The sequence below is a fragment of the Capricornis sumatraensis genome, chromosome 16, assembly GCF_032405125.1.
Source record: "Capricornis sumatraensis isolate serow.1 chromosome 16, serow.2, whole genome shotgun sequence".
NCBI lineage: Eukaryota > Metazoa > Chordata > Mammalia > Artiodactyla > Bovidae > Capricornis > Capricornis sumatraensis.
The window spans coordinates 39527694-39554449 of NC_091084.1; the positions used below are offsets into that span (position 1 = coordinate 39527694).

General features: G+C 40.8%; 1 protein-coding gene across 1 annotated transcript; it reads left to right on the forward strand.

Moving 5' to 3' along the window:
* The first annotated feature begins 4349 nt into the window (after window positions 1-4349).
* Window positions 4350-8111, forward strand: LOC138092687 (calcitonin receptor-stimulating peptide 2). The gene is made up of 3 exons (XM_068988762.1): window positions 4350-4435; window positions 5181-5312; window positions 7952-8111. The coding sequence occupies exons 1-3, from the start codon at window positions 4350-4352 to the stop codon at window positions 8109-8111; spliced, it is 378 nt and encodes a 125-aa protein (XP_068844863.1).
* Window positions 8112-26756: the final 18645 nt, after the last annotated feature.

A 26756-nucleotide genomic window follows, 5' to 3' on the forward strand; every position in this document is an offset into this window, starting at 1 on the left:
TTTATCACTTGCAATAGAAAAACAAACTTTAAAATATTAGTATTTGTTGCATAAGCAACTTTGAGATCTCACCAACTATTTTTAGATTGATACATTATTTGCATAGATAGCATGTGCTTATTTAAATCAACTAATTCATTTAAATTAAAATAACACATATCTTATACACATTGTGTAGAGTACAAAGATGAGCAAGATAAGGTTATTCTCTTGTATAACTTCAATTTAATAATGTAGGCGAATCATATCTACAAATTCTAAAATGAAACATAATTTTAAAATAAAATAATTACTATTAAAGATAAAAATGCTTTTGAGATATCAGCTGTAGGAGAGATCATAGATAAATGACTGCTCAATCATTTGAAGTAGGAAAAGGGTTGGCTCATAATTAGAATAGTGTATTTTAAAAAGTGAAAAGAAAATTAAAATATAAAGTTTCTATCTGTAGAAAAAAGTCAGAAGTTGTGTTGAATTATAAAGGAAATAATATGCTAATTGACTCCAAATTTTAAAAAATTTGCTATTCAAAATTGTTAATACTAATTTATTGATTTACTTGAATTTGTATATTATTTAATAGCTGTTTATTAATAGTAATTATATTAACTAACATACAAGAAGGAAGACAGCATGTAATTCCAAAATAATAAATCAAGTTATCTCAACAAAAAAAAAAAAGAAAAAGAAAAACACCAATACAGTATACTAACACATATATATGGAATTTAGAAAGATGGTAATGGTAACCCTGTATGCGAGACAGCAAAAGAGACACAGATGTATAGAACAGTCTTTTGGACTCTGTGGGAGAGGGAGAGGGTGGGATGATTTGGGAGAATGGCATTGAAACATGTATAATATCATATAAGAAACAAATCGCAAGTCTAGGTTCAATGCAAGATACAGGATGCTTGGGGCTGGTGCACTGGGATGACCCAGACGGATGGTATGGGGAGGGAGTAGGAGGGAGATTCAGGATTGGGAACACGTGTACACCTGTGGAGGATTCATGTTGATGTATGGCAAAACCAATACAATATTGTAAAGTTAAAAAATAAATAAATAACAAAATTTAAAAAAAAATAAGAGTCAGACTCAACTAAATGGCAGAGCCCAATTTATACTGCCACAACTACCTACTAAGCGCCCTTCACCAATTTAGACTTGCAAATTTGTATGCACGCCTAAGCCAAGGCTCAGAATCCTAACTGCTAAGCCCCCAAACTCCCATCTGGGTCTCAGCTCCAGGGCACACTGAGTCTGCGATTCACCATTCTGAGCCCTCCCCTGGTTCTGCTTACCTTTCCCAGCTCTGTGCTCAAGCCAGCAGCATGCAAACAAGGAGTTCTTCCATTTCCTCGTCCCTCTTCCCCGCCCCCGCCCTGCCAATTGACCCTCAGGCGACTGAGTTTTAGATACTCAGTTCCCCACCCCCGAGATTTTTATTTTTCTTGCATCAGTGCCACTCCTGGGTCAAGAAGCAGAAAACTGGAATAAGGCCTCTTGGAAGTTAGGTGTTCTAAACCCTGAGACCACTAACCTGAAAGGGGAAGAGGTGTGGCGCGAGGGCCGTGTATCGAAGGATATACAGTGGTTTCTGAACCCTGGACTGGGACGTGGACCTGTGGCCTGGGCCACTCATCACACAGCCGGGCTGGTTTCGGCTCTGCCTGGCAGAATCACCTAGCTGGGGTCCTTGCAGCCCACCGTTGGCCCGCGATATAGCCGATGCGCTCGCAGTGCTTGGGCATCTGTATGGGAAACAGCAGATTGCGCATGTGCAGTAGACCTGGCGCCCCTGTAGCCCGGGAGCAGCCCTCTCTATTCTCTTAGGGCCGTCGAAGAGGGCTTGGAGTCGAAAAGTCAGGCAGAAGGTTCTGCAGCTTAGTTGTGCAGGATGTATGAAGGTCGACATGCTGCTTAATTGGGTGTTACTGCGGTCGTGTGCATAGGAACCCAAGACGCTTGGGACTGAACAAAGTAAACCCACGTGGATGCCCCTGTGCGCCAGTGTTGTTTTATGAGTTCCGGTGGTGTGGGAGTGGGCACACATTTAGAGACAGTAATGAGACTGTGTGGGAAAGAGTATGGCTGGAAGTGCGAAGTGAGGAGGGTGAGAGTGCAGAGCTGGAATCACATGCCGTCGGGATATTTTGGCATGAAGCACATGGAAACTGCGGGGAATTCGGGAAATGGATCGGGCAGGTGAGAGATGATGGATGGCTGGTTAGGAAGGGGATGAATCAGTACATGCCTCGAGGTTTAGGAAAACACCTATGCCTTAAATCTCCCCGCTGAGTGCCAGCGGGACATCCAGGCCTTCTTACCTGTATGTCTGGACCACCCATTGCGAGTCCGGGCAGAAAACGAAGTGGAAATATCCATAGTATGGGTTGCAGTCGTACGGAATCCCCTATGTGGACCAGGAAGCTCTTCTAGATCCCCACCTAGGAGGGAAACAGTTTCTAGCTTGACTCTCCCTCAGACACACGAACACAACTCAATCGCAAAAATGGAAGAGAAGGTGTTCAGAGCGCTGTAAGGCTAAACTGGGATCGGTTGCCTTTCGCTAGAAACGCCAGATACTAAAATAAAGATCATTTGAGTTTTTTAATTTAAAAAAAAAAAACCGTTTTCAAGATAGGAATATAGTCCCCATTTCAAAGATAAGTGTGTTGAAGCACGGATAATTTATTTGCTATAATCTTACTAGCTCATATTGGCACAGCTGGTACTGACTTCAGGTCTGACAAACTCCTTGCCCCTCCATTTCTTGATTCCCAGAAGCCCCATCCCTCTGTGTATCATTCTAGCTGCCTGAATCAGACACCCTAGCTTGGGGACAGAATCGTCCACTCTGCTGTACATTAGCCCTCCAAGCATCACTTGGGATGCTGTCAGACTGCAGGGCAGCCAGGATTCCTTGTATTGTTGGACGCTGCCCTACAAGATCGTCACCCAGCTGGGGATGGAGTAGGACATGTTCAAAACTCGAGGAACCGAACAGGTGAAATTTACTGTGACGTCAATTTGTCCTCAAATTCCTGGTCACTTTTACGTGTTTTCTTTTTTGGGTCCCTACTAACCCTCCCACCCCTGCCATCAGTGATCTCAACGCAAATACACTTGGGGTGGGCTTGCTGGATGCTCCAGGCTCTGGACGCAAATGGTGACACCATCATTCTGGGGCTTCAGGATCCTTCCCCTCATTGGTTGCCTGGAGCTCTTGGACCACCCCAGACGCAGAGCTGCGGAAATAAGAGCAGCTGCTGGTGCTGGAGGCATCAGAGGCGGGCATTACCAGATCGTGTCACTTCTGCAGTGCCATCGCCTACCGCCAAGGCTACTGTCACTGCTCCCTCCTCTGCTCCAAGCCGCCCAGTTCCTGCTGCCAGGTAAGTCTGGAGACTCCAGCTTAGCTGGATTCTGTTCTCTCCCCCTCCCTTCCCTTTCCTCGTTACTTTTTCTTACCTGATCCCCTTTCCGATATCAAGAGTGTCAGTCCACATTCTCATCATACTCTGTGTCACTCCGCGGTTCTTCCTAAGGATTCCTCCACATAGGTAACACTGAATGGTCTCAGTTCCTGGACTTTGTGCTCCACTCTCCCCTTGCTACACCGGGCTCCAGTCTTGCTTTCTTCCGCTGCACACGTGTTTAGGTCAATTTCTAGACTTTGGAGCTCTCTAGGTGCCACCCACAGAACAGGACGCAGGAATAACTTTGTGCAGACCGAGCGCTTTTGGATCACATCTCATGCCTAGTGGTCCGTGGGAAATGGGTTCCAAACTTGCGCCATGGTTTCAGAACTTGCACCATGGGTTCAGAACTTGGTCCAGCCAAAGTGGGTGGCAAATAGGTACAACGGCTGAGGGGCGGGTAACTGTTAAACGCAAGCCCCAGTTGCAGGTTCTGGGAGCTTTTTTCCCAGTTTAAATTCTGGGTCCCAATTTGAGACTCTCCCAGCTTGCTTCTTACAGGGTCCTCTTTGCCATAGTGTGGAGTGGCTGACCGGTAGAATTTGGTTTTTTACTTTTCAGGGATTCCAACTGCAGTGGTAAGTCCTCTCTAACCCCCTTCCCCAATGAGATATGAGGAAAAGCCCAGCACCAGCAGGATAGCTCTGGGTGGCTCAAGGGGAAAAGCTGTGGTGACAGGTACTCCCAGTCTGTCCTCCAGGAGTCCTGGCCAACAGGAAACGATGGTGAAGGGGAGTGAAATGACCAGCCTGAAACCAGGACACAAGGGTGTTAGAAGCCGAGGTAGGAGTAGAGCCCAGGTCTCTGGGTTCACAAAACGAACTGCTGCAGGTGGTGATGTCACTTTCCCCCTTGCAGAGAGGCGTCATGGGGTTCTGGAAGTTTCTGCCCTTCCTGGTCCTCAGCTTCCTGGTCGTGTACCAGGCAGGCATGTTCCAGGCAGCACCATTCAGGTAAGACAATCCCGCCAGGTGCACTCTCACCTCCCATAAATCCTGTGTTCTCAGTTGTGCTGTGCTGAATCCTTAACAACTGGCTCCTGGTGCGGGGGATGAATGGTGGTAATGTATGAGTGTACACTTGTATAGAAAGCTTATCATAAACTTTTTATAACACAAGGATGTGTAGCACACAATTTACAAATAGGCATAAGACAGTACTCCTTATTATAAGTTTCATATAACTCATTGAACTTCATAACATACTTTTGTTGCTTTTACCAAACATTTGTATCATGAGCAAAGATAGTTCTAATTTAACCATACTTTGAAAAATAGATTTCATCCTAATCTCCTAACTGCTTGGCCAATACATTTGTCTTTAAGTCTGATATGTGATCTAGTCATCTAATTTCTCATCCTCATTCAAATTATATTTATTAAACTGAAACCATTTTCAGATTCAAACTATCATTATCATTTAATTTTTAACAATAGCTGCATTTAACACTGAGCTCATAAAGATCCAGAAAATCTAACCATCAGTTTCCAGCAAACCATTTCTTGGAGGTCACACCAGAGCCTAACTGCTGGAGAAGCAGCATTTTTGGATAGAAAATGGGCTCATTTCCTCCACTGACAGTTGGAGCAGCCACATCCTCAGGGGAAGCTGCAGAAACCAGGAAACCTGGCTGCTTACCCTGAGGGTGGCGATAGGCAGGGACTCAGAGCCAGTATTGGACTTGCTTCTTTTCCCTAGGTCAGCCTTGGAAAATGACTTTGATCCTGCTATACTCACAGAGAAGGAAATGTGCCTCCTACTGGCTGCAGTGATGAACGATTATGTGCAGATGAAGACCAGTGAACTGAAGCAGGAGACAGAGGACTTCCGGTAAGGCTCTGCCCTCCACTCTGCTCTGACCCTCTCCCTTGGCTTACTAGGAAGGGGTATCCTGACAGGTAGGAGAGACTATAGCCAGCCAGGTAGCCAGCAAGCTGTCACTGTTCATGCCGGGGGTTCAGCTCTTCTACAGGCTCCACTGAAGACAAAGATCATGTGAAGGGACTATGGTTACCCACATGTAAAAAGATGCCTTTCTGAAAGCAGTGGGGGAAGCTGTGGAATTGCTCACTCTGGAAATTGTCTGGCAGTCCAGTGCTTCCCTGGTGGCTCACTGGTAAAGAGTCTGCCTGCAGTGCAGGAGGTCCAGGTTCAATCCCTGGTTGGGGAAGATCCTCTGGAGAAGGAAATGGAAACCCACTCCAGTATTCTTGCCTAGAGAATCCCATGGTCAGAGGAGCCTGGTGGGCTACAGTCCATGGGGTTACAAGAGCTGGACATAATTTAGTGACTAAAGCTACCTACCTACCTACTGAGGAAACCTCCCAGTATTGGAGGAGTTTAGCCTCATAAAGTAAACCCAGGGAATGAATCTCATGTATCTCAGGGGATTTAGAAATGTGGCCCCTCCTCATTAACCGGGGCATGATATTCTTTAACAACTGCAAGGCATCATCATTGCACATTTGCAAAGTGAAGCCAGAGCCCTTACAAAGGATGGGGTCAGGTAGAGCAGTATCTGAGGTAGGTCTGGGGCCTTTAGATGTGTAGAATCTGTGGACACGTGCACGTTCTCACTGGACCAGACACCCTTCCGCATCCCCACCTCCCTGTGCACCCTGAGCTTTGAGTTCACACCAGCAGAGCCATGTATTGCACATGCATCCACCCTGAGGACCTGTCTGCAGAGCAGGAAGGACTGAGCAGCATGTGGAGTGCCAGAAAAGGTCACCCCTTCCCCACCGCAGCCCTTCCCCACTCAGCGAACCTGAGTTCTCCTAGTGGAGGGTGTGTGAGTTTGCCTCCTGCCTGCCCCCTCCCACCTCTGCTCCAAGTGCCCCCTCCCTGGTCTAACCTTCTGCATGACTGTCTTCTGGGGCAGCCCTAGCGCATGGTATTGTGTGGCTTGTCTTTTCCCTGCAGCCTGGACAGCTCCAGAGCTAAGCAGTGCAGTAATCTGAGTATCTATGTGCTGGGCATATACACACAGGACCTCAACAAGGTTTACATATTCTACTTAACTAAAACTGGGGTCAGAATGCCTGGAAAGAAATCAGTCATGGTCAGAGTTTTAGAGAAAGATCACAACACCTCACACTGCAAGTAAAAATGTTAGTTGGTCAGCCATGTCTGACTCTTTGTGATCCCATGGACTATAGCCCACCAGGCTCCTCTGTCCATGGAATTCTCCAGGCAAAGATACTGGAATGAGTAGCCATTCCCTCCTCCAGGGGATCTTCACAACCCAGGGATCAAACCCAGGTCTCCCGAATTGCAGGTAGATTCTTTACCATATGAGTCACCAGGGATTAGATAAAGACCATGACCCCCTCACATTGGCATGTCCCAAAGTACCTACTCCACCCTTTCCTCTCCTTTCCAATTTCTTTCTTCCTATAACTTGATGCATGTGATCTTCTCTGGTTGCTTTTTGGGCTAGTATCAGTGGCTTTTTTTAGAGCAGTGGATGTCTGGAACATCAGAGGGGAGGAGGGAGAGCAAGTCAGAAGAGAATCAGGAAGAGATCAGGAGAGAGCGGGCAGCCCCAGGAGTACCTGTGGATTTCATAGTACAGCTTCCCAGTCCTGCTTCTGAACATGCCTGTCACTGGGGGAATAAAAGTATATTTCTAAAAACACCAGAGCTGTGGTGGTTATTGCTCTAGCTACATCCCATAGTAGATGGATTCAGGGACCTGTCTGGCAAGTAGCCTTAGTCCTGGGTAGCTGGAGTTAGGGCTTGGTGGGTGGTCCCTGTGAGCAACCTCAGGTAGCAAAAACAGGAGCACTGAGGAGCTACATAGCACCTCTGGGACTTGATGCTATAAATTCACTTCCTCTTCCAGGGGGACAGGGGAGTTTTTCTTTTCCTAAGAACACTCAGTCCCTGAGAATGGGATGCATCCTTCAGACAGTCTTTAAGAATGAGGTTGGGTGTGGTACTGTAATCTCTCTAGTCACCTAAGCTTAGTTAAGTTTTCATTTGCATGCATTTTCAGTCATGTCTGACTCTTTGCAAGCCCATGGACTGTAGCCTGCCAGGCTCCTCTGTCCATGAGATTTTCCAGGCAAGAATGCTGGGGTAGGTTACCATTTTCTCCTCCAGGGATTTTTTCCAACCCAGGAATTGAACCCACATCTACTGGGTCTCCTGCATTGGATTTCTTTTTTTACCGCGGAGCCACATGGGAATCCCAAAGTTTTTACTTGCACAGAAAAGATTGCCTGCTATAGTTCTGTGTTCCACAGCTTGTTTTCCAGAGTGGGTTTGGTTTTTCTGACACTCCTGGAAACGGAGAACGATTGTGGCATTTTCTCTTATGCTCTATGATTTTCTGCTGTGATTTTGTGCTTAGAAGAAATATTTAAGGTTCATTGGTGCCTCTCAGAAAAGTAATTTTGCTGTGGGGTAGCACTTGCCCTCAACCTCTCACTGACAGACTTTCTCTTTTTCTCCATTCTGCAAATCAGCATCACTGCCCAGAAAAGATCCTGTAACAGGGCCATCTGTGTGACCCATAAGATGGCAGGCTCACTAAGCAGATCTGGGAGTGAGATTAAGAGGAACTTCATGTCTACTAATGTGGGCTCCAAAGCCTTTGGCCAGCGCAGCAGGGACCTTCAGAACTGAGCAGTGAAATGACTCCAGGAAGAAAGGTGAGCATGCTAATACCTCAGATAGCAGGGCAAATGGCTGGGTATTGCAGGAGTACAGCCCACACTCTAACAATTTCTATAACATAAAAAAATCCACAGCGGAGTTGCTGACCCCAGTGTCTAGATATAGAACAGAGAGTCTGAATATCTGAAACCCCTCTAACTTGGGTTCATTTCTATTTTCCTGTGTCTTATTGTGACACTGAGAGGAAATATAGATTCTATTCATTTAAAATACTGTTCTTTGCAGTTGTAATTGTAATTATTCTAGTTTTTTACTTTGAAAGGCAGAGACCCTTCCCTTTGGAGTAAGTCCTATAATGTCATGTACATCTGAATTCAGAGTATAGACTTGGGTTCAAATACTGTGTTTGTCCTTACTAACTATGTAACCATGGAGCAGACCCAGTTACCCCATGAGCCTCGGTTTCCTCATATAACTTGAAGGCAACAATAGTACCCACCTTTCATCATTAATATAAAAAGTAATTGAGATAGTACATGACAAGAGCCTCATTAATAAGTACTAATATTCTGTTCTTTTTTTTTTCCTCCTAGGTCAGCAAGAAGCTGAACTCCATTTCTTTTAATTTGCATGAAAGTAACATTGAAAAAAAATTGAATGGAAGACACACATATATGCATGCCTCTTGATACTGAAAACATTTCTTTTTGCTTGAAATAAAGGCAAATGCAGAATAAAATCATTGCAATTACCCAATGTGTATCTTTTTATATTTGATTCTGTATTCAATAAATATGACACATATCTCATTGACTTCGCTGGTAGCAAATCCAGATCCTGTCAGCCAACCTGTTAGCTGTTCTGTGAAACCTCAGGAGCACATGAAGTTGCTGACTTGTGGGTGCCTGGAGGGTGCATAGTAATACCGAGCCTCAGTGGAACTCTTTGTTTAAAGAAATGCTTTTTATGAAGTGCATAATGCACTTCATCAAGATAAAAATATATTTTCAATACAGTTAAAAGGACAGTTGCTGCTATTTATGCTGTTTTTCTAATGAGAAACTCAGGGAACTGTGAACACTTTGTTGATCAGGCTGGCTCAAATGAGGCAATGATACCATGCTTGGGCTGGGTCATCAGCATCATGTACCCTCAGTGTCAAGTGAAAAATCCTTATTGGAATTAGAACCCTTGGCATCTTAAAGAGACATTCACATTTATTTTCAGGGAGTGCTCTGGTCCCCAGCCCCAGAGGTTATCTGTTCTCTTCTCCTTGACTCAGATTTCTCCTTACCCATCCCCCATTCCTGCCTTACCTCCCAACAGCCACTCATACCACCTCCCCCACCAGCCTGCGAAGCCCTTTAGAAGCAGTGGCTCACAATCTGAAAGGGGATCGCAGACTGGTAGACCGGGAAAGATCATCAGATACCATCTAATCCAATGTTTTACTTTCTGAGTTGCAGAGAAGAAAAGTGCATTGCTCAGAGTCCTGAAATAAGTTTAACAGAGACATTCCCATGTTTAACAATCACTGAGTCTCTCCTGTAGGCTTAACACTAGCTCCAGGAAGAGCAATGAACGGAATAGACAAAAACCCCTGCATTCATGGGGCTTATATTCTAACCAGGGGAGCCTGAGGTGATCCAGCTGTAGAGTCAGAGGCATTCAGTATTAAAAGGAATCTGGGATGTCATGGGGTCTAAAGGCTTATTAAATGCAGAAATATCCCAGCGTCAACATTCCTGGTATCTGTTGGAAATACAAGATACCAACTATTGACTAACTTCCAAGATGACTGAACAGCCCATTTCACTGGTGGACAGTCAGTTAAGTTTTGGTTTTGTTTAATGGATTATACTTAAAAAAAAAAAAAAAAAGATTATTTATTTATTTTTGGCTGTGCCGGGTCTTTGCTGCTATGCAGGGTTTTCTCTAACTGCAGAGAACCGGGGCTACTCTCTAGTTGTGGTGCACAGGCTTCTCATTGCAGTAGTTTCTCTTCTTGCAGAGCACAGGCTGTAGGTGTGCAGGCCTCAGTAGTTACAGCGCATGGGCTCAGTAGTTATGGCTCCCAGGCTCTAGGGCACAGGCTCAATAGTTGTGGCTCATGGGCTTAGTTGCTCAGTGGCATGTGGAATCTTCCCAGACCAGGGATCAAACCTGTGTTCTGGGCACTCGCAGGTGGATTCTTTACCACTGAGCCACTAGGGAAGCCCTAAGTGGGTTTTTAAAATTAGAACACCATCCCCACTACCTACTGATTCTAGTTATTTCCTCAGAAGCTCATAGAATTATGACCCTTGTTCCCATTCATTCTTTACTCATCATAATATTACATAAAGATAGATCAGAGCATGCCTCCCTTAGGTACAGAATTCTCCATTGATTCCACATCTCAGAGTAAACACTTGGGGCATTGCAGTGGTTTCTCAATAAACTCTACTTTCTCAGAGGATATGTATTAAATTTTACTTCCAAACTCAATTTGCTTGTGATTTATTTAGGATTTTGTATTACCTTTTTTAAGTCCATAATTGGGGCCACAGCAATGGGATCACATGAATTGATAAACTTTGAACTTTTTCTGTTTTAAATCAGCGCAAATATTGTGAAAATTATCTCTGCCCTAAGCCTGACATCGGAGAAGGCAATGGCACCCCCCTCCAGTACTCTTGCGTGGAAAATCCTATGGATGGAGGAGCCTGGTAGGCTGCAGTCCATGGGGTCGCTGATTCAGATACGACTGAGTGACTTCACTTTCACTTTTCACTTTCATACATTGGAGAAGGAAATGGCAACCCACTCCAGTGTTCTTGCCTGGAGAATCCCAGGGATGGGGGAGCCCGCCGTCTATGGGGTTGTACAGAGTCGAACACGACTGAAATGACTTAGCAGCAGCAGCAAGCTTGATGTAATTCACCTGTGAAGTTTTCTCACAGAGTTCCTTTATAACATAGTACCTAGCAAAGTTTTCAATTTCTGCCAAGGTTACTCAATTCTATTATTATTTTGTTTTAATATATATTCTTGTTTTACATGTATTTCTGTGAAACTTTTAAATTTTTACATGCATTAGCAAACTGGACTTTTTCAGTATAATTTAAAATCTTCATATGTGAGGCTGTATCTTCTTTTTCATTCTGGATGTAGTGTATCTGTATTTTCCTTAGTCTAAGAGGTATAGTACCTGACTCTGTATCATTTCTCTGATCTTCTCCTAACCCATTGCTTGCTCTACTCCCAGCTTCCTCTAGGTCCTTACATTCACTATTTTCTCTGCCTGACATGCTGTTCCCTCAATTTCTTGCATGACTAACACACTCCCTTTCTTTCAGAAGTCTGCTGAAACATCACCTTCTCAGAAAAGGCTTTCTTGTATGCTTATATATGAAATGGCTCTGATCACTCTCTACCAACATTATTTAGCTTATTTTTCCAATATAGAGCTTACCATTATTTTATCCACATAGAACCTATCACTGTCTAAAATGTTATATATTTAGTTAGTCTATGTACTTCCACTAGCATGTAACTCTATGAGAGAAGTTGCATGGATATTTATCTATATTCCTGGAGTGCAGAAAAAATTCTGAACACAGTAGCCCTTCAATAAATACCTGTTGAGTTAATAAACTATGAAACTCTATGAACTTCTGACTTCTCCCCCCTCTGAATTCATCGTTAACCGTACATCATATCATGGTTTTGAGAAGTAAGGTTGTCATTTTTAAAATCATCTTTTATTTTTCTTTTGCTATCTACTTTAACTGAAAGGTTATTTAGTGGAGAAATTTCAAATTTAAAATAGCTTTTAAAATTACACTTGAGTTATTTAGTTCTAGACTTTTTACATTGTGTTTTGACAAAGTGATCTCTATAATTTTTTGCTTGGAAATGTATTTAGATTTTATTTGAGGCATATCATTGTGGCCCTTTCTCACAAGTGTTATAAAAGTAACAGAAAATAAAGTACTTTCCCTGAACTTAAAATTTTCATATAGGTATCTATCTATATGTATCTCTATGGATATGTAATTAAAGGGATTAATTATATTATTCTTATCTATTATTTTTGCCTGGGTAGTTGATCAAAGACTAAGAGGGCAGTAAAGTTTCCAAGTATTATTTTGTCTCTGTGAATTATACCCTCATATTTCTAAAAACATTTACATATTATAAAGGTTTTCTTGTTTTAAAAATCTACTTTTATAAGGTATAATTTATATAATACAATATTATATAGATGAATTATATTTTCATGATTTTTACCAAAAGTATACCACACAACCTATGTAATCATCATAATAGAAGGCATGGAATATTTCCATCATTTCAGAATGTTCTTTATGTTACTTTGAAGTCAATAAGCTCTGAACCCCTACCCCTACCTATAATCACTGATTATATAATTATATAATTTCTGTCACTGTGGATTCATTTTTCAATAGATATTTGCTATGTACTCTTTATTATCTAGCTTTTTTCACTCAGCATTTTGAGAGATTTATTTATATAGTTGCATATATCCAGATGTTCAAGCTGGATTTAGAAAAGGCAGAGGAACCAGAGGTCAAATTGCCAACATCCGCTGGATCACTGAAAAAGTGAGAGAGTTCCAGAAATACATCTATTTCTGCTTTATTGACTACGCCAAAGCCTTTGACTGTGTGGATCACAATAAACTGTGGAAAATTTTTAAAGAGATGGAAATATCAGATCACCTAACCTGCCTCATGAGAAATCTGTATGCAGGTCAAGAAGCAACAGAACTGGACATGGAACAACAGACTGGTTCCAAATCCAAATATATGTCAAGGCTGTATATTGTCACCCTGCTTATTTAACTAATATGCAGAGTACATCATGAGAAATGCTGGGCTGGATGAAGCACAAGCTGAAATCAAGATTGCCAGGAGAAATATCAATAACCTCAGATATGGAGATGACACCACCCTTATGGCAAAAAGCGATGAAGAACTAAAGAGTCTCTTGATGAAAGTGAAAGAGAAGAGTAAAAAAGTTGGCTTAAAACTCAACATTCAGAAAACCAAGATAATGGCATCTGGTCCCATCACTTCATGGCAAATAGATGGGGAAACAATGGAAACAGTGACAGGCTTTATTTTCTTGGGCTGCAGATAGTGACTGCAGCTATGAATAAAAGATGCTTGCTCCTTGGAAGAAAAGTTATGACCAACCTAGACAGCATATTAAAAACAGAGACACTACTTTGCTTTGTTCGTCTAGTCAAAGCTATGGTTTTTCCAGTAGTCACGTATGGATGTGAGAGTTGAACTATAAAGAAAGCTGAGAGCCAAAGAATTGATGCTTTTGAGCTGTGGTGTTGGAGAAGACTCTTGAGAGTCCCTTGGACAGCAAGGAGACCCAACCAGTCCATCCTAAAGGAAAGCAGTCCTGAGTGTTTATTGGAAGGACTGATGCTGAAGCTGAACCCCAATACTTTGGCCACCTGATATGAAGAACTGACTCATTAGAAAAGACCCTGATGCTGGGAAAGATTGAAGGTGGGAGGAGAAGGGGACGATAGAGGATGAGATGGTTGAATGGCGTCACTGGCTCAATGGACATGAGTTTGAGTAAGCTCCAAGAGCTGGTGATAGACAGGGAAGCCTGGCATGCTGGCATGGGGTCGCAAATAGTTGGACATAACTGAGCTACTGAACTGAACTGAATTGAACTGAATGTATTAGTATGGGCTCCCCTGATAGTTCAGTTGGTATAGAAGTCGCCTGCAATGCAGGAGACCCTGGTTCAATTCCTCAGTCGGGAAGATTCACTGGAGAAGGGATAGGCTACCCACTCAAGTATTCTTGGGCTTCCCTTGTGGCTCAGCTGGTAAAGAATCCACCTGCAATGAGGGAGACCTGGGTTCAATCCCTGGGTTGGGAAGATCCCATGGAGAAGGGAAAGACTACCTACTCCAGTATCCTGACCTAGAGAATTCCATGGAATGTATAGTCCATGGGGTCGCAAAGGGTCAGACATGACTGAGTGAATTTCACTTTCACTTTCATGTGCCAGTATATAATTATTTGGGAAACTAATGGGACGTTAGTTGAGTGTTAATTCTCAAGAGTTGGAATGAAGAAATTCAGTAGCATTCCACTGCATACCAAAATTTGTTGGACAAACAGATGTATTATTTTCAGTTTTGGTTATTATGCATCACACTCTTATGAACATTCATGTATAAATATTTCTAGGAACAGCTTAAGTCATTTCTCTTGGATAAATAGCTAAAAGTTGTATGGTAAATGTTTGTTATAACTAAACTGACTAAGCCAGTTTACAAATGGCTCTGTCATTTTACACCCCCAGCATACATTTTAGATCATTTAACTTGCTGCATACAACCTTGACAATGATTGGTATTTTCGGCCTTTATAATTTTAGCCATGCTCATGATACTGTAGCAGATTCTCACTGTGAGTTTTAATTTTTATCTCCCTAATAACTCCTGATAATTGAATAGCCTTTCATGAGCCTATTGGCCATTTGTTTATATTCTTTTGTGAAGCTTTTTTTTCACTATTTTTCCCATTTTTAGTTGGACACCTTATCTTCTTACTAATATAGTTATAAAAGGTCTTAATATTATTCTAGATATGAATCCTGCTTCTCTTAGGGAATTATTTCACTTACCTGCTCACATTTCTCTTCCTCTTAAATAACTTCTTCTTTGGGAAGCCAGATGCCATGAAATGAGGCTGTTCAAGCAGGCTGTGGAGAAGTCTGCTTAACACACCTGTGTGTTAAGAAATGCATCTCTCTATGTGTACCCCATTGTTCATCGCAGCACTGTATACAATAGCTAGGACATGGAAGCAACCTAAATGTCCATTGGCAGACAAATGGATAATAAAGCTGTGGAACATATACACAATGGAATATTACTCAGCTACTGAAAAGAACACACTTGAATCAGTTCTAATGAGTTGGATGAAATTGGAGCCTATTGTATAATAGAGTGAAATCAGAAAGAAAATCACCAATACAGTATATTAATGCATATATATGGAATTAAGAAAGATGGTAACAATGACCCTATATAAGAGACAGTAAAAGAGACACAGTGAGACTGTGGACTCTGTGAGAGAAGGCGAGGGTGGGATGATTTGAAAGAATAGCACTGAAACATGTATATTACCATATGTGAAACAGATCACCAGTCCAAGTTCAATGCATGAAACAGAGTGCTCAAAGCCAGTGCCCTGGGACAACCCTGAGGGATGGGATGGGGAGGGAGGTGGGAGTGGGGTTCAGGATGGGGGACACATGTACACTCATGGCTGATTCATATCAATGTATGTCAAAAACCACTACATTATTGTAAAGTAATTAGCCTCCAATTAAAATAAATAAATTTTAAAAAAAAAGAAATGCATGTCTCCGACCAATAGCCAACAAAGAATTGAGGCCTGTCAACAACCAAATGAATGAGTTTATAAGTGGATTCTCCAGCTCCCTTTGAGCCTGGATTTGACTATAGACATAGCTGAGAGATGGACAACAACCTCAAGAGAGACCCTGAATTAGAACCACCCAGCTGAGCCTCTCCCAGATAACCTACCCTCATAAACTGTGAAGAAAACAGATAGTTGTTCTTCTGAACTACTCGACTGAGCATGCACACACACACACACACACACAAGTTTTGAGAAAATCTGCTACACAGCAATAGATAACTAATATCTATCCAAACTATGATAATGTTAGTGCTTTCCTGGAAAACACATTCAAGGGAAGTTGGCTAGATGAGCAGATGTGAGTTTAAATTGGAAGTCACAGTTCCTGAAAAGGATGCATTGTCAGACTTCTTTCCCCTGGTCCCCAAACTCAGATCATATCAGGTGCAATTTCCTAAGTGGCTTGCATTCCAAATAAAATTAAGTCTTTCTGTTCCTCCTTATTGGGCTTCCCTCATGGCCCAGCTGGTAAAGAATCCACCTGCAATGCAGGAGACTTGGGTATTGAGTGTTTTTTGCCAGCAGCCTCTTTCTCTCTCTGAGTTCTCAATGTTCCCCACCCTATAGCTACTCTTCCACATTATACTTTCTGCCTGTAAGGTTCTCCTGGTGAGAAGAAACCATTAAGATCCTATAGCCCAATCTTCATGCTTGAATTACTCTATAATTCCCCCAACTGGTCTTCTAGCTTACTTTTAAAAATTTGATTCACAATCTACTGATGTGACATTTTATCTCTGGATCATCCTGATTCTTAGAAAATTTCTCCAACAGTGAGCACAGTTAGAATTCACTTTCTCTCCTCTCCTGCTTCATTGGGTTCTCAAGAAATTCATTCTTTGGCAAAATATCCAGGGAGAATTAGCTGTGACTTAAGACCACACATCTGAAAGTACTAATCATATGGGGATTTAAAGTAAATCATATTTTCTTTGCTATGAAGTGTCTGGCTGGACTTGGTTTTCTATCAGCCATCTCATTAGCTATATTCATCTTAGATAATCACCTATTTATTTTCGAGAATGTATCTAGGGTAGGGGAGAAGTTTCTTCCATTATTTGGATCCTCAGAAATTTCTACTCTTGGTGAAATATTTCAGGGTATTCCTGTAGCAACAGCTGGACATAAATGATTGGTAGAAGTAAAAGATGTCTTGCCCTTTTCCCTTGGAGTGCCTGAGCCAAGCACTATAAATCTGCACCTCATCTCTCCCTCTCAGGCAAAGATAAGATTGTTTCCATAAAGACAGGCATTCTAGAGACTTCCTGAACAGTTTGGCTAAACTGTGGATCTAGGAAGGTTGTAGGAATGGTTTCTCATCTTCATGAAGATAGTCAACTATCTGCCATGCCCTGTATAAAGCCGTTAAGATAGTCCACAAAGCTACACACGCTGTGAAACCTGACTATCGTTCCAGCCTCATTTCTCATGATGCTCCTCGTCCCACTCTGAGTTCTAATTACACTGGTATTCTTTCAATTTGTAAAAATCTGCATATTCTTCCTACATGGAAGAATTATTTTCTTCCATGGAAGAAATTATTGAAACTCATGGGAGAATTTATTGTCTCTGTTCCCAGTTAACTCTACCTTTCGGATCTCAGCTAAAGGTTGTTTCCTCCTGAAAGCCTTCCCAGTGACCACTCCCTGAGTCTAGGTTACATTCCTTTCTTACCTGACTTTAAAGATTGGATATACCTTTCTTTCAACTCACTGTTCCAGTTTTAGTTTATACATTCAGACTTATTGTCTCATTAGTATCTGTTTCCCCTTAGACTGAGAGTCCCATTCACACAGGAACCACATCCATTTTGCTCTCTGTTGCAGCACTTAATATAATGTCGGATAAGGTAAGTCTTTGCAGCATTTAGGAAAGAAGCAATTAGAATCCATCGTGATAAATGCTATCCTTGAAGTAGGCACAGGAGGACTATAATCTAACCTGATCTAGATTTTTAAAAACTTCCTAGAGGATGTGATATCATATCACATCTCTAAAAATGAACAAAATTTTCTCAAGTGAACAACGCAGCTAGGGAAGTAAGAGGTAAACAGAGCCTGAATAAGTTGACTACTCATTGGATATAAGTTAACAAATGATTTCCCCTTTACAAATGAGAACCATGTCTTTGTGGCACATGGGCTTTTCTCCAGGTGTGGCACGCAGGGGCTACACTCTAGCTCCAGTGCACAACCTTGTCAAGGCAGTGGCTTCTCTTGTTGTGGAGCATGGGCTCTGGGGCATGCAGGCTTCAGTAGCTGCAGCACATGGGCCCAGTAGTTGTGGCTTCTAGGCTCTAGAGCACAGGCTCAATAGTTGTGATGCAAGGGTTAGTCGCTCCACTGCAAGTGGGATTTTCCTGAATCAGTGATCCAACGCCGGCATTGGCAGGTGGATTCTTTTTATCACTGAGCCACCAGGGAAGCCTAAGAGCTATGTTTTATTTTATGGACTTGCTGAGGACTTAAATCTAGAAGACACACTTTTGGCTAATTCTGACATACTACTCCAAAGAGGTAAGGGAGAGGCCAGCATATAATAGGAGTTTTTTCTTAGACAAAAACATAGGCAGAACACTCTCTGACAAAAATCTCAGCAAGATCTTTTTTGATTCACCTCCTAGAATAAAGAAAATAAAAACAAAAATAAACAAATGGGACCTAATGAAAGTTAAAAGTCTTAACAAAGCAAAGGAAACTGTAAATAAGACAAAAATAACTCTCAGAATGGGAGAAAATATTTGCAAATAAAGCAACTGACAAGGGATTAATCTCCTAAGTATACAAACAGCTCATGCAGCTCAATATAGAAACAAACAACACAATCAAAAATGGGCAAAAGATCTAAATAGACATTTCTCCAAAGAAGACATACAGATGGCCAAGAGGCACATGAAAAGATGTTCAACATCACTAATTGGAGAAATGCAAATCAAAACTATAATGAGGTATCACCTCACACCAGTCAGAATGGCCATCATCAAAAAATTCTACAAACAAAAATTGCTCAAGAGGGTGTAGAGAAAAGGGAACCCTCCTACACACTAGTGGGAATGTGAATTCGTACAGCCATTATGGAGAAGAGCATGGAGGTTCCTTAAAAAACTAAAAATAGGCCTACCATATGATCCAACAATTCTAATCCTGGACATATATCAGAAGAAAACCATAATTAAAAAAGATATATGTGCCCCAACATTCACTGCAGCACTATTTACAATAGTCAGGACATGGAAGCAACCCAAATGTTCATCAACAGAGAAATGGATAAAGATGTGGTACATATATATAAAAGAATGAAATAATGCCATTTGCAGCAACATGGATGAACCTATAAAGTGTCATACTGAGTGAAGTTAGAGAAAGATAATATCATATATCACTTATATGCAGAATCTTAAAAAATGGTACAACTGAACCTATTTACAAAACTATAGAAATAGAGTTACAGATGCAGAAGACAAACTTGTGGTTACTAAGGGAGAAAGGCAGGGAGGGATAAACTGGGAGATTGGGATCAACACTACAAAACAGATATCTAAAGAGAACCTACTGTATAGTACAGGGAAATCTACTCAGTAATCTGTAAATGACCTATACGGGAATAGAATCTAGAAGAGTGGATATATGTATAACTAATTCACTTTGCTGTACATCTGAAACTAACACAGCATTGTAAATCAAATATACTCCAATAAAAATCAATTTTAAAAAGTAGGAGTTTTTGCAACAAAAACCAGGCAGTCAGAAGAATAGTGTTAATTAAGGAAAAACAGACATCTCAAGTTAATGAATTCAGGGCTTTTCTGTGTATAGGAAGATGCAAGAATCTGGGCTCATTAAAACTATTCCTTTGATATGCACCTTAGCTATCTAGGGCCAGCATTCTGCTTTTCTCCATCCTAAATCCCCTCAGGGCACACAGGGGCAACTGCAATGGCTCCTGAGATGATGGCCCCAACATTCTTTGCTGATTGATACGGCAGGTGACAGAGGAGCCTGGAGGGCTACAGTCCATGGGGTCGCAAAGAGTCAGACATGACCAAGCAACTAACACACACACACACACACAGCAGGTGACATTCTTTGACCACAATTGAAAGGATCTGTGAGATGCACTCTGAATCTCTTGAAAGAATCTTTAGTGTGGCTAAATACTCTAACTTTTGATCTTCAAGACATTTTTGCAAAATGTATATTAACGGCTTCAGCCTTTTCTCTAGAGCATGATTTCCCAACAGTGAATCCATTTATATCTTTTGCCATCTGGAAAGGGTGGTTTTTCAAAATCATTAGGTCCTGTTTTGTTCTTCTCTCATGTTATTGCTCTCCTCTCCCATGTTTTATAAATGACAGGAATAAATCAGGTAGCACCTTCTACACTTTTTATGGAACTCTCCTTAGCTATAAAAGCTAAAGTTCATCACTTATAATTTTTTTTCTTTTCACATAGCTGATGGAGATAACTAAGTTTCTGTCATTACGTAACAAGGATTTTCCTTCCCCAGGTTCCAATACATGTTCCTCACTTTCTTTGGAGTCCCCACCATGGGCATCCAGAAAGTCCAGATTTCTACTAAAGTCTGTTCAAGGAAATTTGCAGTTTCTCACGTATGCTTTTCAAAACACTTCCAGTCACTGCCTGTTCTCTAGTTTCATTACTGCTCTCACATTTTTAAATCTTTCTGGATCCCAGTTCCAGGTAGTAAAATGTGAGCCAGTTATCTATTGCTGCATAACAAATTCACACAAACTCGAGTTCAAAGTATCTACAATTCTCACAACCATTGTCTTAGTTCCAGCTCTTATTTCATGCCTGGATTATTGCAATAACTTCCTCTTGGCTTCTTACTGTGGTCTGGCTTTCTCCCATTCAATCTACCTTCTTCATTCCAATGAGACAGATATGATCTTATCGCTCTTCCACTCAAAGAACCTCTGGAACCCCTGTTTTCTACTGTCTTTTTCATCGCATAAAAGATTTCTCAGACTTCCCTGGTGGTCTGGTGGTTAAGACTTCACACTTCCAATGCAGGGAGCACTAGTTCAATCCTTCTTTGAAGAACTGAAATCCAACATGCCATGTGGCATGGCCAAAAAATTAAAATAAAAAGATTTCTCAAAATATGGTCCCAGCCTGTATTTTCAACTTCATCCATTTTTCCAATACAATTACTACTTTCCATTCTCCAACATACTGTTCATGCCCCTATGTCTTTATCTGTGTTATCTCCTCTGCCTGACTGTTCATCCATCTGTCCTCTCCCCAAATCTGCTAAGCAAAGTTTTCTCTTTCTGTGGTGCTTTCAGTGACATCTTCACTGCTTCACTCAGCTAGGCAGAATTATCCTTTTCTTTGTACAACTTCACGTCTCAAGGTATGATTCATGCACCAGCAGCACGGGTATCCCCAGGTGTCTCACGTGTACATTATATTAAAATATAGGTTCTAATTCAGTAGGTTGGGGCCAGGGCAAGAGATTCTGCAATTCTTACAAACTCTGCATGACACCAATGCTATTCAATTGAAGGCCACACTTCAAACAGCAAGGTTGACAACACTTTGATTATAGCTCTGAATACATGACAATATGTTGTGGTCCTTTAATGGACCAGAACCTGGTGGTCCAGAGTCGATGATAAGAAAGTGAAAGAGAGAAAGAAGCTAGTATTCCCTGGTTTACAAAGAGAACCAATAAGACCCTAGAACAGGGCTTGCACTGCTCACAAAGGCACAGGGTGTCCTCTCGAGGAGATCTTGAAAGCCCGGGCAGAAGAGTGAGCTCGGCGGGTTTCCACGCTCCAAAGAATTAGCCGGAGGGAGAAAGAGAGAGAGAGAGAGAAACACACGGAGACCCAAGTCTCTGGCGGAGCAAGGGTGCTTTAATGATCTTTCTGGGAGTATATATAGGCTGTTGTACAAGGAATTTCTTTCGACAATGATAAAGATCAGAAAACCAGACGTACAGCAACTGTTATCAAGGAAACAAGGAATTAACAATGGTCATAATGTCAGAATACAATCCATATCCCAAGAAAGAGGGTCGTGACTAAGCAGTTTTGTCGTTAAGAAGAATGTTTACTGAAGGAAATCCATGCATGTGTTTTATCTCATGACCTCAGTCCTGGGAGCAGCATGCTGTTCCACTCGTTACCAGGAACTGATAAGGAACAGAGGATTTATGAGAGACAAAAAACAGCACACAGGAATCCTCCTGTTAAACGTTCCCTGACAGTACTTGGTTAACATTTCCATCACCTCTTTAAAAATCTAAGGGTCTTAAAAATAGGGATTATTTATCTATTTTTTTCCTTTGCAGTCTCCAGAGTACCTCATATAGATACCACTCAGTACTTGGAGGATGCTAGTAACTTAATACCTATGTTTTACATAAAATAATCATGAACAGATCCCTTACACAAGCTGTTGAAATTAAGTGTACCTGTTTGAGACTGCACAGTGAGGAGAACTTAGGGGATTGTGCTTTGAACTTGGAAGGAGAGAAGGTAAGGGACTAAAAAGGATCAGGGACAATAAAAGTGGTCTAAGGCTAATAACTTACACTAAGTTTCAGTTAAGAGCCAGGATCATGAAGCATTGTAGAGGGTGAAACAAGGAGGTAGGTATATGTTTCCAGAGAAGGAACATGAGATTCCATAATCCCTCAAGTCACCTCCGGAGCCAGAATGAGAAGCCTCTTTTGGGGCAGATGCTGCATGCTTGCCAGAGCAAACTCCTGAGGATCTCTTCAGTTCAAATCTGGACATTGCATCCCTCTACCTGAGTCAGATGCACCTTCACCTTGAAATCCCCAAAACTAGAATTTTGAGAAAATAAACTGTCATATAAGCCACCCAACCTGAGTATTTTGTTATGGTATCCCAAGATGACTGATAAAGCTTCTAACATCATTTGTTAATTTATTTAACAACGTTGGACAAGTTTGTTTTGAAACAAAAAATTTCTGTATATGCATTATTTGTAGGTCTGATTTTTCAGTTTCTTACTTCTGATGACTCTTACCTATGATGACTTCTTCCATGGGTATTTTTGTGATTTTTCAACTTTTAGTTTGTGTTCATTGGTACTTAATCAATGGATTTTTATTGGTCGCGGTTTAAATCTCCAAGACATAATTTACATTTGTTTCTATTTGATGTCTGGGACCATGACCAGTTCACAATTTTATACTGAATTTCCTTTTTTAATTTAGGAAATTTTCTCTTTTTATTCAGTGTGGCAACTCTTTTCTAACTTGCTCAGGTCCCTCATATCTTGGATGGTTGTTTTATTGTTGATGATATATATACATTAAATGACTAACATTAAATAGTGTTAGAAACAAATATTTTATCCCCCAGTAAGTATATAGATCAGGGCTTCCCTGGTGGCTCAGTGGTAAAGAATCTGCCTGCCAAGCAGGAAACATGGGTTCAGTCCCTGTGTGAGGAAGATCACCTGGAGAAGGAAATGCTGCTCCAGTATTGTTGTCTGGGAAATTCCATGGACAGAGGAGCTTGGAGGGTTACTGTCCATGTGGTCACAAAAGAGTCAGACATGACTTAGTGACTAAACAACAATAAGTATATAGGTCACTCTTTGATTTACTTGGAAGGGAAAGGCATCTCTAAGTACCACATTGACTGTACACTATCAGGTTTAAAGCAGGGGCAGGAATGGACCTACAGGTGGATTTTAGATTTTCCAACAAGGTGCTCCAATGGGCCTCATAACATTAAAACTGAAATTGAAATTGTGAAAGTCTGAAATTTCAGATCATTTGTCTTTCATCATTTTTTTTGGAGACACAGAAATCTTCCTAGACTAGATCCTTTTCATGAATCATAAAGGGGAATAGATTCTCAAGTATATTCTCTGTATGTGATTTACAAAACATGATACACATCCAAATTCTCTCTAGATTAAACTTACTCAATTTAATCTAATGGCCCTTATATTGAAGTTCTATCTATTTATAGCACATACTACCTGTGAGCTTGATGTACAGTTCTGGTTAATTTTCATCACTAAAGACTTGGAATTGGTGAGGAAGGCCTCTGAATTTTGCTCTATCCTAAAAGGACTGTCCCTCATATTAGAAAATCATAAGGATACATAAACTATTTCTCTTATAAGAAAACTGCAAAGGAGTGAGCTGATCATGAGTGATGATCCAAAATGGCTCCACACTGGTCAGTCTACACCCTGTGATCTCTTTTCCCTATTCTATCACTATTTACTGTGTCAAGGATACCTGCATGAAAAACAAACTTTCTTGCTTAAACTCATTCATAAGTATTATGATACTTGGGGCTACTAAGCTATAGCCACTCTAGAACACCAAATTAGAAGAAGGATTAGAAGAAGGTGGGTTTGACTGAAACGTGTTTACAGTTTGCCCAAAGGCACTCCCTTTCCCTAAAGTGAAGAATAAACTAGTAGGTATCCTACAGTGTTAGATTATGACCCACTTTTGGGGCTGTGCTGAGTCAGGCAGCTTGTATTCTAGCTTCACTAAGCACTCCTAGTTGCCAGATCACCCTACCAGAATACCAAGTCTTTCTGTACCCTGTTTCCTGCCTCTGTCTCCATTCCTCTTCAACTCTCTCTGCAGCATGGTCAAAGTATCCTGGTGCTGGAATGGAACATAAAACTGGTGTCATGTTTCTTTGAAGTAACTTACCAGCACAATGCGACTTCAACAGGGACTTTTACTATAATAAACAGAGAAGTGCTAACGTTATTGATCACTTTGAAAATGAGTGGCCAAGAGGTTTAACAAGAATTCTGGGGTATAAATCACCTCTAACAATATTATAACATATTTTTAAAACAATAGCTGTTCTGCTATATAACACAGGAACTATTTTTAACATCCTGTGATAAACTACGAAGGAAAAGAATATGAAAGAGAATATGTATGTGCACATACATATCTGAATCACTTTTCTGTACAGTAGAAAATAGCACAACATTGTAACCAACTATACATCAATAAAATACATTTTAAAAAATTAAAAAATAATGATTGCTGAAATACTGTGATTCTGATATGGATAGAAATGTGTATCTCAGAAACTGAATGAAAAGGCAAGAAGTAGACCCCATTATTTAGGCATATGGTTAGATAGATATGATAGACAAATAGACAGATGATTGATAGAGTTAATCAGTTAGTAAGGGGTGGCTTTGGGACACAGTTGACTCATTTATTAGATATAATATGCATAGTTTAGTGGTCCACAAAGATAAGTTAAACATTGAAAATAAGAAAAATGAAAATCAATAATATTAATAATCATATAAAAATGAATCCAGCCTAAGTTATATTCATCTTTACAACAAAGCAGTTACACAATATACTTAATATTTTTTCTCTGAATGAAAGAGACCACAAAGGCAAAGATGCTCAGAGGCCCCCAAAATAAAAAAGTAGTCTTGACCTGGAGAGCTTTAGCCTTTGTCTGTTTACTATCTCTTTTGTAGTCAGTATCAGTGAAAACAATGTGCCTGCTGTACAAATGCAAATCCAAGACCAGGAATCCTCCCTCTCTTTTAATGAATGTGCTGTGTGTGTGTGCTCAGTTGCTCAGTCATGTTTGACTCTTTGTGACCCTAAGGACTGCAGCCCACCAGGCTCCTCCGTCCTTGGTACTCTCCAGGCAAGAATATTAGAGTGGTTTACCATTTCCTCCTCTAGGGGATCTTCCCTAACCAGGGATCAAACCCGTCTCCTGCATCTCCTGCATTGGCTACAGGGATTCTTTACTATTGAGCCACCTGGGAAGACTCACTTTTAATGAGATTTCTCCTTAAATCTCTCTCTTAGAGAGTCTACGTTGCCACTGTGTTACCAGTTCGGGGAAACATCAAGTTATAACCAAATTTTATATTTAAATATTGCAAATTTATTAAATAATTTAATTTCATAAATTGCACAAAATAGAATTGAGAACCTTTATGTTCATTTAGATAATAGCGACTGATCTTTGAAAGAATTCATAAAGGAAAAGATCAATATATAACTTCAGTACTGCTACTGCTAAGTCACTTCAGTCGTGTCCGACTCTGTGTGACACCATAGACAGCAGCCCACCAGGCTCCCCCGTCCCTGGGATTCTCCAGGCAAGAACACTGGAGTGGGTTGCCATTTCCTTCTCCAACGCATGAAAGTGAAAAGTGAAAGTGAAGTCGCTCAGTCGTGTTTGACTCTTAGCGACCCCATGGACTGCAGCCCACCAGGCTCTCCCGTCCATGGGATTTTCCAGGCAAGAGTACAAGAACCAACAAATCAGTGAAATGAAAACAAAAGGAAAAATATTTGTCTCAAACGTTAGAATAATGAATTATTATGTATAATATATAAAAGTTTATTCTAATATATATTATAAGTGCCCTCTTAATAGAAAATGACATAAACAACGAAATGTAGATAGTAGACAAACAGGGGAAAATATTCAGGCTATAGCAAACTTCAAATTAAACAATGAAGTATGTTTTTATATCAATTAACTTGGCAAAGAAGATATAATAATAGCACCATTGTTTACAGTGAAACTGATGAGTACCTTTGTCCAGCGAATATAAAGCAGGAACACAGTGTATGTACTGAGAATCATAAAAGTGTTCACACCTTTGACCTAATGATATGATTCACTGTAATTTAAACTGAGGAGATAATTCAAAAGGAGGGCAAATCCCTATGTATGAGGCTCTTCATTGTAGCCTTTTCCAAAACAGCAGAAAATGAAAATACCTAAATGTTCAACAATAGGAACAGTGAAAACAGTGAGGTAAATTGTAGTACATTAACTAGACAGAATATTTTGCAGCTCTCACAATAATAATTATGGTGAATATGAGATACAGCAAGAACACTGTTGTTTGAAATGCTGTTTCATAAAATAAAATATTCAATTATATAGATGTTTTGATGCTTTGTAAAATATAATGTAGATCATGACCATAACGGAGGAGAGAAAAATAGATTGTGTTTGCTCCTGCTCCTTCTCTTCAAAACATAAAGTTGGTTAAGTTTCTTTTTTAAAAAAAGAACTTTACCAAGTGTACGTCAAAGGCATCAACATACCCCTTTACCTGCTTGGTTCCCTCTCTTTTTCAGAGCTCTTTCTTACTAATTTACTGAGTGGATTCATGCTGCTTC

Excerpts from the sequence above, each read along its gene's own strand:
- LOC138092687 (XM_068988762.1), top strand. The coding sequence starts at position 4,350 with ATGGGGTTCTGGAAGTTTCTGCCCTTCCTGGTCCTCAGCTTCCTGGTC. Across the intron at positions 4,436-5,180 it reads TTCCAGGCAGCACCATTCAG|GTCAGCCTTGGAAAATGACT; the intron begins GTAAGACAATCC and ends TCTTTTCCCTAG. Across the intron at positions 5,313-7,951 it reads CAGGAGACAGAGGACTTCCG|CATCACTGCCCAGAAAAGAT; the intron begins GTAAGGCTCTGC and ends TCTGCAAATCAG.